Below are 12,175 nucleotides of genomic sequence, written 5' to 3'. Positions count from 1 at the left end.
ATGTTTAGCAGTTGGAAATAAACTTAAATGTCCAGATATTTGGAATAGTTAGTAAAATCATTAACTGTCAATTTTTTTAAAAAGTCATTTATATGTTTATTACAATGCAAGATGTTACTTGGCATAAATTGCTGCACTCGCAGCCATTTAAGCTAACAGTAAGTTAGCCTAAACAAGGTAACATTAATCTAGTTATTCTGCATCTGTAGTGCTGGTTAACATTTGGCAGTTTCACTTACACTAAATATCTGGATATTTGGTAAAATAATATCAGGTTAGCATAAACAAGCCAATGTTAGTTTTTAATGAGTAAATTTATTGACTACAAGATTTAATATCAAGTATGAAAATGTATCATTAGCTGTTCCACAGACAGACTTTATGCCAGCTGCAGTGTAATGACATTTTTAGGTTATGCTTTAGTATTAATCAGCCACAAACCTTTAATCTATGCTGTTTACATCCAGAGGTTTTTAATATGGTGCTTGCATCTCTGAGTTTGTCTCAAGATTCCCTACTTTAAAGAAGAATGAGCAAGTTACAGAATTACTGTTATTCAGTTACCTAACTTTTGTAGGTTCACATACTTTTGGTAAACGAACGAAGTGGTTGTTAAAAAAAATAAAAAAAGACTAATGTTGTGTAAGGAAAATGCAGAATGAGTATTTTCAGTTTAGATGCAAGTTCACACACTAGATCCTGTTTAAGAAAAAAAAAAACTTTGAATTGGAGAAAAAACTGTCAGTGGATTAAGATCCACAGTTTCTGGTGGTACTGTTCTGTTTGCTCTGTCAGAGAAGCATCTGCATCAAGGGCCCCGAAAACAAACCAAACGCATGTAAAGGACAATGAAGACGGATGAAATGCTCTGTATCACACTTTAACAAATGGGCCTCTAGACACTTTCCTGGCTAAAAAATGCTGCGTATTTTCAGATGAGGTACATCTAAATGTATGATATACAGTATGTTTAGTAAAATTCTAGATTAAACCATTAACAGAATAATAATGGATGTTAAAATATAGAGCTAGCTAATATGCCATTTTTGGGGTGAATGTAAGAATAACGAATGTACCATGCTATGTCAAATTAAGATCCAAAAGTATAAAAGTACAATGTTTATTATAAAGCGCGTACCATTTAAATTTTTTCACTCCTGTTTGATTCAGTTCAGTTGCTGTGTGAACGAAGACGCATTTGCTAAGTATTTGACTGTAAAGCTCCTTACACAGAAAAAAATAATTTAGCTTCACTCTTTCTATGCTGTAAATGTTTGATTCCCTTTTTAATTTCCTTCTGTTATGAAAAGGAAAAAAAAGATAGTTTTCACTGTTGTATATATTTTCCATAACTGTTTTGTTTTTATGTCTCCTGGTAAATATGAATTAATGCACACAGTTTTGTATTAAAACTGAAGCTGATTATAAAGAAGGCTTTGTAATAGATGTGGTTTTGTTAACGGATGGATTCAGGTAGCCAGCTCCTGTTTGGCTCCAGTTCAAGCTTGGTGAAATAGGAATACCATATTTTGAAATTAGAAGGAAAGGCAGGATTTACAGGAGGTTACTGACCAGAAAGCAAAGGACAATAATATAATACCACTATATTAAAGTAAGAACATGTTTTATCAGGATGACTGCTAATAATTCCTCCGATCAATAATTTGACTTTAGTTACTTCAGTTACTATAAAGATGCAATGATGCCATTTTTTTCAGAACCAGAATGATTATTCAAAAAAATGTGGGATTGTGGGTAAAATGTAATTAGAAACAGAATGCAATGATTAGCAAACCCCATCAACCTACCATTTCATGAAAAATATGTCTGATAGTGAATCTGATGGCAGCAACACAGGAGCAACAAAAGGCTGGAAAAGTAGGTGGTACAAACAATCAACTGGAGGAGCAACTAATTAGGTTAACTGGCAACAGGTCAGTCACATGACTATAAAAGGAGCATTTCAGAGAGGCAGAGTCTCTCAGATGGAAAGATGGACAGTGGTTCACCAATCTGAGTCTAAAGATTGGGGAATTTTTTTTCATAAAAATGTTTCTTAATGTAAAATTGGGAAAACTTTGATGATCCCAACTACAGTATAAGTATCAAAAGATTCAGAGAATCAGGAGGAATCTCTGTGTGCATGGGACAATGCTGGATGCTGGGGATCTTCTGCATTAAAAGCAGACATGATTCTCTACTGGAAACCATTGCATAGACTCAGAAAGACTTCCAGAAATCACTGTCTGTGAACACATTTCACCCTGAAATCCACAAATGCAGGTTAAAGCTCCATAATGTAAAGAAGTAGCCCTATGTGAACAGGATCCAGAAACAGCGCCGTCTTGTCTTGTCCTGGGAGAAGGTCAAGGTTAAACATATGAAAATGTCAGACTGTTTTACATTCAGCTGCTATCTTGTTGGTTACGGTGCTCTGAGCCAAAAGACCCTCATTAAGTCAAGAGGAAAGAGCAACACACTTGTGATTATCACCCTCGTGTAAAGCATATCATGAAAAAAAAAAGGTTTGGAAACAGGATAGAGCTCAGGATTTATCAAACCTAACCACCCCATCCCAAGTCGGACCACTGGTGGAAATGGGGCTTCTTTATAACACATTCTTGGTACTCCAAAGCATGTTAGTGGCTCAGGTGGTGCAGCAAATTGCTCGTGTTTCTGCCTCTGACTCAGGTTTAGTGGTGTGGCAGTGAAAAAGGCCCCCCCCCCTCAAACTGCTCCCTACCTATTGCCCCAGGTTCCCAACATTGTTAAGGCTGTTTAAACCGGTATTTGTAGTATAAGACAAATTAACATAAAAGTTAAAATCAGCGCTGACTCAAGATCATTTTCAGACTAGGTCTCAGTCAAGTTTTTAAACATTTCCGGTCTTGCTCATTTTTAGCCAAAAAACATCCTTCTATAGAGAAATGAATAACATTCCTCCCTGTGAAGAAAAAGAAAAAAAAATCTTATAATTGTCAATGAGGTTTAGTTTTGCAAACTTTTGAAAGAAAAATGGATGAGAGAGGACTGTATGCAATGTAATATCACAGTCTTTTATTCTTGAACAGAAGTTATATTAAGACTTTTCTTTTGGATCAGTGAGAAATCATGTGACACAAAACACGTCAATAACAAAAAGATCTGTCTACAGATAATAAAACATGCTAACAAAGTTTGAGTCAGCCATGGATCCATAAGAAGTCCCCGAACAAATAAGTTCTCTTAGCTTGGACAACTCGTTCTCTGGGCGAGTCAGTGCAAGTACAAACAGATGTTATCTATAGGCCTCCATAGGCTCCTGGCCTTGTGTTGCTGGGCAAAGTTCCCTGACTATCACAGCAGGAAGTTTTTGATTTGGCTGATATATCAGTGTTTTCTCAGCACACACTCAACTCTGCAACCTGCTGCGAGCATGAGGCAACATGACTCAGTCAATGTAAGAACTCACAAGTGGGTCTTAACCACAAACACTGAATAAAAGCTTGTAAATGTGTCTGATGTCAAATAAAATGAATCATGTGCTTCATGATGGGAATTACTCTTATGGTCTATCAGATGACATTTAAAGGTTTCTAAACAGGTTTAGACCAACTATACAACGAATGAATATTCAGTAAACTATAAACAAATTACATGTCTTTAGAAGTCTTAACTGAAATGTCCAGATACCCGAGACCACCCCACCACCAAAGCCCTTCACCCTCCAAATACAGTAGCGGTTGGCGGATCGATCCAAATATCCACAATACTGATAGAAATGTTGGTATCGACACCAACAGTGATATCAAAATTAATCGATACCTATAGACACAAGTGATATTAATATTTTAATGTAAAGCCTGGAAATGGTCAGAATCTTCAAAAATGAGGATAAAGTGGTTTTTGGGTTCGTCACTGTGACACCTACATGTTAATGCATTAACACACTAATTTTGTCAACCTTATCAAAACGTATTGTATCGGTATTGACGATATCGGCCCTTTATTTGGTAGCGGACTGATACCAAATCTTGCAGTACTGAACACCCCTCAATACGTTCCACCTTTTAAGGCTTATTACTCCTTCAGGTGGGAGTGGGACTATATTCTGCTTTTGAGGCTGTGCAAAATCTATTTATTTTACTCTGAATTGGATTTTTTTCGGCCGATTTAAGTAAAGGAAAACTAAAAAAAAAAAAAAAAAACAGAACAAGCTGTAGCCCAACCTCAAAGAAAATCTTCAATTAAAACCTGTCAAAATGTGTCACCGTCACTTATGCCTGAAATTTTTCATGTTATTAACAACATGGTTTTATTTCATCATCCTCCAATGTTGCTGTAAATAAAAAGCACTTTTTATCCAGCTGTGATCCAGAAAGAGGTCAGCAGGTGTTGATTTCCACGTCCTTCCTGTTGGTGTGAATCCGTACAAATGCGTGCAGTTTTAATATCGATGCAAACAAGATTTTAACATCACAGTCCTCTGCCCTACAGACCATCATTACTGTCCAAACGCAGACTTTGACAAGTCATACAGTCCTGATGGGGCTGAGGATCCAGCTACTGAACCATGGGCTCCAGAGCAGCGAGGGAGCTGATGAAGGCTTCGTAGTGCTGCGGGTGGCAGCGCTGGTACTCATTGATTTTCCTCTTGATCTGTTTTGGTGTATCCTGGTAATAGTTCTTCTCATCTCTGGCCATCGCCTGCCAAGAAGAAGAAAAAAGTCAAAAAAGAAAAATATTCCTCATTTCTTATTTAGCACTGAAAACATGACAAAGATCTGTTTGTATGTTCTGACAGCTGGTGGAAAACAGCCAGAGGATGAAGATTTGTCACCATCGGTCGCCTCTGAAACTGCAGACAGGTGGAAAAAAATTTACATCCGTCATTTGTGTTGTTGACACAAAACAACTTAGGAGCAGTTTAAAACTGGATCTTTAGGCTCTTTGGTACCAGCAGCCTGTCACAAAGACACGCCATTTGTTCCTGTTTCTTTAAAAACCAGCAAAGATCAGACAGTCTGATGGACAGAAAACAGGATTTTAGCAGCAACAAGGTGATTCCCAAACAGCTGTTATTAATTTGAGTCAGGGAAACATCTACACCTGCAGGACCCTGGCCCAGGAGGTCTGAAGATGATGATCCCTGACCTAAATGAGCCCTTTTACAACACGGACTGTGCTCATACAAGGGCTGTATTACATGCTGTTTCAATAAAGTACAATCAATCAATCAATAAATAAAAAACCCAAGCCACACAATCAATCAATCCCGTGACAGAAATAAGAGCTGGACTAAAGTGGAGCTGGAGTGGTGTCTTCAAGTGGACAGAAATGAACTGTTTACATGGCATGTGGTGGTGATAACGATTGTTTAGTAAATAGTTGTACAGAAACCACCCAAAACGTTTTGATGTAAACTGATTTTATAACCTTTTTTCTGCTAAATTTGTACACAATTTGGTTTTTTTAAATCAATTTTATATTTACATTTTTAGTTATAAAGATGGTTTGTTAAACATGTTTTTCACACTAAAGAAATTTATGTTTATGCGTGATTCCAGGTCAGTGTTTTAAAGGACGTCAAGATGAAAGAAATAACAGTAATTTTATTTAAAGATCAGAACTGGAGGAGTGTTTCTGGCATCAGGTCTGAACAGGTTTTATAACACAAGTGTGATGAGGATCATTGTCTGTGCTGACATAACTCAGAGTCAAAGGTGGAAGATTTTCTGTCAAAGGATAGTTTATTGTATGGAAAATAAATAAAGAGCACAATGTCCTCTCTCACTGAATGGTCCCGGCTTTCCCGTGATGACTCATTTACAGCAACTGTGGAAAATCCATATGAATGAGGCCCTTTTCTGATAAAAGCTCGGTATTTCCCGCCTGGCGTCGCCCTGAGTAACGACACTAAAACACACTGTGGCGTTTGTCAAAGTTTTCTGAGAAGCCGAACCACAGAGCACAGCCGGGAGGAAAAAACCGGGCCGACAAATCATCTGTTCCCTGCAGAAATTAAGCAGGACGAGCTGCAGAGAACAGCTTGTATCCCACGTGCCCTTGAACGCATCGGCGAACATTTTCAAAGCTTGAACACAAAATGCAGAAGAGGATACAAGGATATCCCCCCCAAGTCTTTTTATTATTTACACAGAACCCCCCCCCCCCCCCCCCAAAAAAAATAAACAAAACAAAAACAAAACAAAACAAATCCCCCCCTCACGCCATCTGCTGCGCACCCCTTATTCCAAGTCTCTTTCACCATGTCTGTTATTGTTATTGTCTGAATGCATTGTTGGAACTCTGGGGGGGGAGTCTGAGCTCTGCACTGCCCTCTGGTGGATGTATTGGCTAACTCAGGGCAAACATAAGGGGCAAATGAAACTATGAGGAATTTGTGACACTTGAAACAGACGTTCATATTAACGTATGTAAGGGAATAGAAATGAGCCTTGAGAATTAACCAATAAACAATATCAGACTTTAAACTTAGCTTTCTTAAAGCAACACTACTGAACTTTGGCAGATTTTCCTACTTTGGTGCTCCTAACGACGGCTAACTCAGCATCCATCTTCATCCTGTCTCTTCTCTTAGATCTCTCCAGCTAGTAAAAGTCTTGTTTCTAAAACTCTTACTCCAATAATGTCCACAGTGAGCTAATTTACAAGCACAACAAATACATGATTATAATCAGATTATACAAGTGATCATGTACACAGCATATTTGATTATACTTATTCAGATAATGGCAGTTATCTACGAGAAATCAGATTAACACACCTGGATTTCTCCCCAATACGCTCTTTGTGCATGTAGACCCATATATCGGATTAATTTTAGTGTTTTACATCTGCACATGTGAATGAAAACAGTTTTACTGCCATTTCTTTTAACAGAAAACATTAAAAGACAGAAGTGACGCAGATCAGAATGAAGTAAAACATTCATGTGTGCACCATTTTGCAGCTTATTAGCTCCCACATTAGCACAGCTAACGCGAAGAGCGCAGGAGCAACCACGTTCAAGGCAGATCAGATGTTTTCAAAAAGTTTAATTTCAAAATGCTTTCAAAAGAAAAACGATAATTAGAAACTGGAAAATGTTGACCAGGATTTTTGGAATCTCATTTTAGAAGTGGATGTGGGATCGCGATGTTTGAATGAAGCAGAACATCGTACCGGCCGAAGGCCGTGACCTGAGGTGCCGAAAAGGGGGGGTAAAGGGAAAGGATTCTAGAGGCCCATGACTGACAGGGGGCTCAGAAGGGCCCTCAATGCAGCTGTAATACTAACAAAATTATCTAACACTCAATGATAAACTTACAATCGCGCAAACATTTTAGTTACAATGCATCACTAGTATCACTAAGTTTCTTTGTTTTGAAACATTTTTGAAAACCCCCCCTATATTTCTATTAAATGGTTCAGTCCACCTGCTCCTTCAGCTGTGGAGCAGCGCAACAGACAGACAGCGAATGGATGGTAAGATGGCAGGATACCTAAAAAATCGGGAAGTTTAAAAAGAAAAGAAAAAAGCTAAGACTGGAGAGAGAACAGAGGGGTGGACAGTACGTCACCCAGTTCTTTCAGAGGCGAGGTGGGTCACTTAGTTCGTCTGATAGAAAGTTGTGGAACATCAGCTTGTTGTCTCTTCTAAACTTTGTCCATATAAGCTAGCTCACTTTGCTCCATATTAGCTCATATTTCTGAAGAAACTCTGGATTTTATTCATTTCACTGTTGTTTTAATCAAATAATCAAGGCAGGCAAACGATTAGCAAGCTGTTCTATTTCTAAAAAAAACAAAACAAAAACATCATGCATTTTCCAAACAGACACGGGATCAGCCGAAGCAGATGCTGCCAGACCCCCCCACCACCACCTGAACACGTCCAGGTAGCCCCTAAGGAAGGAGGTGAGCAGCTGAGTGTTGAATTAATTGATTATTGTGGAGAAAAATAATAGAAATAAATCGTTCTGAATTATTAATAGTAAATAAAAACTAGGATTTGAATGGTTCTCAGCTATCACTGTAATGTTAGGTTAGGTCAGTAGTTCGGGACTCATCCTCCTGCTTTGCAGTAGGAACAGAGCACATTTCTAGTGCAGCAGACTGGGTGACTGCTTTCAATCCAATCAGAGAAATATTTACATTTTCTAGATATCAGAAGATTAACTAGCGACAACCATATAGCTTCATATGTTTTTCCCCAACTAATCTAATGCTTCACCTGTGAGTCTACAGATGTGGAGATAAATTAGACTTCATGTGTTGCTACATGAGAGAAACAATGACGTGGATTATTGGTAGTCAAATCAGTTTCCCTTGACATTGTTGGTGTTTTGGCTGCGTCATGCTGCAGCGAGTATACCACAAATGGAGCAGAGCGCAGACGGGCATGTTTGTGTACACAGCAAGCATATCCCAGTCCTGAAAAATCATCTCCAGCACCAGTTCTGGAGCACAGCGTTTCTTCTGGAATGTCATGTAACCTAAAGGAGCTAAAAAGTGGCTGAAATACTGAAAACGGGAGGAGGTGTGCAAAATGCTCATGTGCACAGACATGGAAACATCCTCCACATGGCTGAATCATGAGGGGCAAATCTCGTCATAAAGGTGGGTTCGACTGATATAATTGAACGTCCTTTTCGTCGTGTGATCCAGTAGAATCCACTCATGTCGCCATGGTTACATCCATCTTACCAATCATTGACAAGGAGGGAAATATCTGTGACACAGAATGACTGACACCTGTCTGCGTCCAATCAAATCCATGTAACTGAACAGAAGACAGTGATTTTGGAGGGAAACTCTGGGAAATGGGAGTTCTTCTGTAAATGTGGTTTTATCCCGGTGGATAGACGTTTTAGAGGCCAGACAGCAAAGTTAAGACAGAATTTATGATGATGTTTAACAAACATAATTTCTGACTTCTTTTGCTTCCGGTTCAGTGAGTCTTGGTCATAGCGCAATGTAGAGGTGTTTGTCTGTGTGCATGCAGTCTGGTGAACAGATAGATCCACAATTTGTGTTTACATCTCTCAGCACATTTTGTATACCTGCTCTTTTAATTGTTAGCAGTGACAACTGTGTTTGGTGGTCTTAGAAGTTGTTATGAGCTTTTAGCTGATATTCTTACCTTCAGTGGATACCACGTGTCTCTATTTACATAACAGACCTGACGTTACACCCCGTGAAACCAAATACAAACCCTATTAACCCCACTTCAGATGAAAAAGAAATTAGCAGGTGACTGTAAACTTCTGAGCGGTAGTTTACCTTGTAGTTGTCCTTGTGTTCTCGGATCATATGCTGGACGTACTCGATCAGGTCGGAGGACAACGTCTTGCAGTCTTTCTCTGGGAGGTTGGCCTCCTCCTCCAGCTCTGCACAGAGAACAGAAAAAACAACAATCAACAGAATCAAAAGACAAATATGGTTCCTGTCTCGTCTGCTGCTGATGGTTAACTGGGTGTTATCAGTTTCATTTTGAGAAGATAAAAGTGGGAGAACCAGCAGCTACTCAGAAGAGAATGAAAACAAAGTTGCTGTGCAGAAACCAAAGTGCTTCAACTCAGACCGGTTGAATTAAACTGCAACACACTAAATAAACGAGGACATGATTCACGGGTTGTTGCAAATCAAACTGCATACGTATTTATTTATAGATGTATACAGATAGACATGGAAGCTGGAGGCTTCCAGCAACTCACTCTTGAGGATGTAGGGCTTGGTGACGATGTTGGTGGGAGTTTTGTCATCTCTGTCTTTGCTGAAAAGCTGCAGAGATGAACAGAAACATGTTAATCCATCAAGCAACAGATCGACCACCTCCCTCTCATCACCTGACAGGTGTGAGGTGGAGGTGTGCGTTTCTGGATCTACAGGAGGCAAATATAAATCATTAATGCTGAAAATCAGGCTGCATCCAAGATGAAGCTGTAAAAAAAATTATATTATAGGCTTCAGAGTAAAGCGACTCATTTATAATATTTTAAGAAAAAACTTTTTTTCACAAAACTCATAGAAGAAAAAAAACACAATCATATTAAATTATAGACATTCAATGCTTTGTTTCAGGAATCTGAACATGGTGGTCGAGACTGTCGCTCTACTGAATGAAATTCAACCAGCAGGATCACTGTCATGCTTTGACCTGATTTTAAGAAGAACTACAGCCTCTTTTAGTTTCCTCCTCTCAGGAGTGAGAATTAAAAACTTACCGTCTGTTTCTTTACTGGCAGAGATCGGTTGGGATCAGCAGACAGACCCATCTCCATCAGGTTCTTGGCCATGGACTTCTTATCATCCCAGGCATTTCGGATGTCTGGACTGAGAATAAGGACAAGTTGGTCACACTGATGTTCAGAAACACTTCTGTGATCAGACTTCAGTTCCTTATTAATGTACATCTGACAGCCCAGATATCTGCAGGTCTGCTGATGTTTCTCTGAAATCATGAACAAAAACTACACTCAGATGAAGAATCAGGGGCCTGTTCCAGAAACTCAGGGGGGGAACTCTGGGTTTTCTGTTCCAGAAAGCAAAGCAAGTCTTACTTTGGAGTATGCTGCCATGGTAACAGAACTCTGTTGCCATGGTAACTAAGGGAGCAGGTTAACCATAGAGGGAAGGTCATTTAACTCTGTCCTAAGAGGGCCCCAGGTACTCCAAACCCTGAGTTTCTACTTGTCTCCTCCCACCTAAAACAGCTGTCAGACATTGGTCGAAGATATCAACATGAGATTTAGAAGCTGAATTTATACATAAGGATTTACATAGAAAGGATTTTCAGAACTCGAACAGACGTGTTTCATTTTTCTGATCAATATCTCATTAAATGGTAGGTTTCTGCAGTTATGTGAATTCTTCAGCCATACGTATATGACTTGACACACCACGGCCGTGAAGTTATGTCGCTGAAAGTTTTCTGCTTTCAGATAGTCTAGCCAGGATGGGACCTCTCTTTAAAACATGGGTAACATTTGAAAAAGGACAATGGTGTTGAGCCATGTGGAAAGTTATGGTCAGAGAAAACAACACTAATTTCTAAAGGCCCGTCTATGCTCGACACAGAAGACGGAGCAATACCACCGGAAATCGCAGGGGCAGTGCTGAGCAGAACAGCTGACATGGGACCATGCAAAGAAGAGGATCAGGAAGGGAAAAAACAGAAGGATGAAGATGAGCACAGCAGCTGTAGAAATTGCATGAGCTTTCGAATAAAGACTGACTGTTTAGGACGTGTTGAGCGGTTGGAAACAACTCCATAGCGGTACATTACCGCCACCAAACGGTGTCTGAAACTGACGCTGGCTCGCGGGAGTGAACTCTCAACTCAGCACTGCCCACTACTGGAGGCACTGACTCGACAACCATAGCAACTTATAAGATGCACGAAGTATGAGAACATTAGAATAGGACGTCGCTATATACGTAGTTAAGGGAGCATAAATGGACCTTTAGTATGAAGCCAAGCCTGCCGTTCCACCCACTGCAGTCATCAGACACACACACATACAGAAAGATGTTCGTTAAACTATTACATTAAATTCAGTCACTTAGACTAACCAGGATTAGTCTGCACAATTGGACCCTGAACTGGGATACAATAGTTGCTTATTGACACGATCTTTAAATGTTAAATGTCGATTCAAATGACTGAGCCTCCTCTTAATGTGCCAACTCTCCGGTGCTAGCTAACATTAGCAAACGTGTTTAGGAGTCGCTCCGCTTACTGGTCTATCCTTGGTTTGTATTTTTTCAGAAACTTCCTCTTCAGCTTCTTTCGGTTCTTTGTGTAGTCAAACGTATTTCGCTTGTTCGATTTTTTTGCTTTTGGCATTGTCACACTTGTGTTTATGAGAAGCGAACTACAGGATATTAGCGTGGTATAAGCCGCGTGCAGCTCCAAACAGGAAGCTCGGTTGCTGCCTTCCGGTACTTAGATAATAACAATAAGTAATACGTTTCAGTATATAAACCATTTGCAAGGATACACTAACAAACACACGAGTCAGGTTTTGTATTATACCCCCTGTCTTACTGTGAACTTATTTTTACTCTATTTCAGAACAGTGGTTCGGGGTCCCCGAGGCTTTGAACATTAGAGCCATTGGGATTAATGCGCACAAATTGTCCCATTTTTAATTAATAGAAGTAAGGCTGTATGTTGTTCATTTAACTTTGG

At 39.5% G+C, this 12,175-nt stretch overlaps 1 protein-coding gene across 1 annotated transcript; it reads right to left on the bottom strand.

Moving 5' to 3' along the window:
• Nucleotides 1-4,145: 4,145 nt before the first annotated feature.
• nop16 (NOP16 nucleolar protein homolog (yeast)) lies at nt 4,146-11,905 on the bottom strand. Its single transcript, XM_042008192.1, has 5 exons — nt 11,724-11,905; nt 10,209-10,317; nt 9,699-9,765; nt 9,265-9,371; nt 4,146-4,686 (listed from the first exon to the last, which is right to left on the bottom strand). The coding sequence occupies exons 1-5, from the start codon at nt 11,828-11,830 to the stop codon at nt 4,543-4,545; spliced, it is 534 nt and encodes a 177-aa protein (XP_041864126.1). The 5' UTR covers nt 11,831-11,905; the 3' UTR covers nt 4,146-4,542.
• Between the last annotated feature and the right edge of the window lie 270 nt (nt 11,906-12,175).

Source organism: Melanotaenia boesemani, chromosome 15, assembly GCF_017639745.1.
Source record: "Melanotaenia boesemani isolate fMelBoe1 chromosome 15, fMelBoe1.pri, whole genome shotgun sequence".
Taxonomy (NCBI): Eukaryota; Metazoa; Chordata; class Actinopteri; order Atheriniformes; family Melanotaeniidae; genus Melanotaenia; species Melanotaenia boesemani.
Note: the sequence above shows the minus strand (reverse complement) of the source record. Positions and strands in the feature narration are given on the sequence as shown.

Excerpts from the sequence above, each read along its gene's own strand:
- nop16 (XM_042008192.1), bottom strand. The coding sequence starts at position 11,830 with ATGCCAAAAGCAAAAAAATCGAACAAGCGAAATACGTTTGACTACACA. Across the intron at positions 9,766-10,208 it reads TGCCAGTAAAGAAACAGACG|CTTTTCAGCAAAGACAGAGA; the intron begins GTAAGTTTTTAA and ends TCATCTCTGCAG. Across the intron at positions 4,687-9,264 it reads AACACAAGGACAACTACAAG|GCGATGGCCAGAGATGAGAA; the intron begins GTAAACTACCGC and ends TCTTCTTGGCAG.